Genomic DNA, 2,179 nt, shown 5'->3' on the forward strand with positions numbered 1-2,179 from the left:
GCATAGTCAAAGCGCTTGTTGCAACTGCTTCTGGCTCCGTCATAGGTGAGAGATAAGCGGTTCGTGAGACACTGTTCGTGGATAACCTAGGCAACCGCACCCATGCGATTTAAGCGGGTTGCGGATTCATATCACAGCATGTGAAATTCGAGGGTTAATACAACCAGTGAGATCTTCATCAAGCACCATCGCCACCGGAAGGAAATCGTACGTTGTCCAAACCAGAGAAAACGATACCCAAAACTTGATCAAACACAGTATGAGATGTGCTTCAATGTGAGCGGGTTTGGAAGGTCTAACCACAAACGTCTACTGGGTATCGGAGAGCGGGATACGCTCCAGTTGTTGATCAGCGACAAGAGGACGCTTCGGCTACCTCTGGCGTGGCGATTAGTAGTGACTCAGCATTCTGATGACACCCGGTCCACTTCCGTGAATTCTAGTTTTCTACGTTGCGAAGCAGATGCTCTGAAGAACTTGCGGACCCAGAAAAAACAGTCAGATGGGGTGGAATCCCTGTTTCCGCTAGCAACTGAGTACTGGATACTGGATGGCCAACGTCGTCCAGGTGAACTCTGACCCATTCAGCGCGCCTAGTCGGACAATGATACACCCCTTATACTCAAAAGGACATTGAGTATTCACCAATGATAGTAGCAATAAAACAAAGACTCCGAGGTTGCTCCTTGGGCCACGGAGCTCATGGGCCAATTTGCACTGTACCAATAAACGGATCCCACAGTGAATGACTGGCTCAGTGATGACTATACTGAACTTCTCTGTATGGTTCCGTACTAACTGCTGATCGTTTATTCATAAGATTGACAGACAGCAGAAAGCGACCGAACAGTCGCGACGATTGTAGATGACGAGATGCCATGCTGGCGAGCCGTGGAGCAAAGATTTTGGAACCTTATTAGCCTACTAAATGAAAATCAGTAGCGAGAAAAATGGCGCGCTGATTGTCATATGGGTGTTCGGGATAGGTTTAAGAAAATGCAGCTCACCACTACTTGACCTCGGTAGGCCCCGTTTACGGAACACTGGAATCCTTGCAAGATGGAATACTGAGACGAAAATGACTTGCAGGAGCAGCGAATGCTACAAATCTTTTCGCCACCCAATTTGTCATCCAGTAAACCGGATGTTTGACGGTACATCGGGGATTACCGCAGATTCCATAGGTCGAAGGCTGATGAATAAAGCCGATAACAAACGTGGCCTTGCAGTATCGTGTAGCGCAAAGGGCAAAACTTGGAGTTTACAGTCTATTTGATAACATCTCTCACCGCAGAAAATTTCTAGTTTATGGGGAGCTTTGCTTGCTTATTCGTGCTGCGATATCGAGATAAACATACTAACGGAACCACTAACGTTTTGGGGAATCATCTGTGCGCACTAAGTGTTATGTCGTTCGCGGATGAAGCAAGGAACGGGAAATAGAATAACACTAGATAGTACCACACTATAATACAGCTGAAAAAGGATGTCAATCAGGGATGGCAAACGCGAAATCCGAACACAATTGCAACATTGCAAGTGCATTCAGTATGTGCGAGTGTTCGCAGTCGAATCGGCTTGACAAAGTATACTCATAGTTGAGATAAATCAAACCTAGTTCATACTATTTTGTGACTATCAAACAACGTTGTAACCAACTCAACTAAATGAAGAACAATTCGGAAAAAACAGTTCCTCGTAGGATCCCCCCATGAAAACCAAATTAGTCTACCGTTGAGTGTACCCGTCGAAATTCGCGCAATTGGGGTTCAAATAGAACATAAGAATGATGGAAACTGGGAGATTGGGCTTAGCTGATGAGTCCCAAGAAGGACGAAACCGGTCATGACTGGTCGAAGAATTTTTAGCTATCTCAAGAGTAGCATATTACTTCGAACCGAAGAAAAGCCTACGATGCATTGACCACCTTGTTAGGGAACGTCAGCTTACGTGGATCTGGTTTCACTTACAAAAGGGGAAAGACAGTACTGAGCCACTACATGAAGTTCACAGTACATGGTTTTCGCCACCCAGATATAGAAAAAAAAATTACGATATCAATGCAGTTGCAAGTCAACTGGTCAATGGTTTCAGGCGGAATTGGGAAGCCCTACAGAAGCATGATCTTCGGGGATGATTACGACTGATTCATGGAGATACAGGTGTTTGAAATTCAAAA

The 2,179-nt window shown here is 45.3% G+C and overlaps 1 protein-coding gene across 1 annotated transcript; it reads left to right on the forward strand.

Moving 5' to 3' along the window:
- Window positions 1–264: 264 nt before the first annotated feature.
- T265_07361 (hypothetical protein) lies at window positions 265–579 on the forward strand (the record flags this gene model as incomplete). Its single annotated transcript, XM_009172860.1, has 1 exon — window positions 265–579. The coding sequence occupies one exon, from the start codon at window positions 265–267 to the stop codon at window positions 577–579; it is 315 nt and encodes a 104-aa protein (XP_009171124.1).
- Window positions 580–2,179: the final 1,600 nt, after the last annotated feature.

The sequence above is a fragment of the Opisthorchis viverrini genome, assembly GCF_000715545.1.
Source record: "Opisthorchis viverrini unplaced genomic scaffold opera_v5_169, whole genome shotgun sequence".
Taxonomy (NCBI): Eukaryota; Metazoa; Platyhelminthes; class Trematoda; order Opisthorchiida; family Opisthorchiidae; genus Opisthorchis; species Opisthorchis viverrini.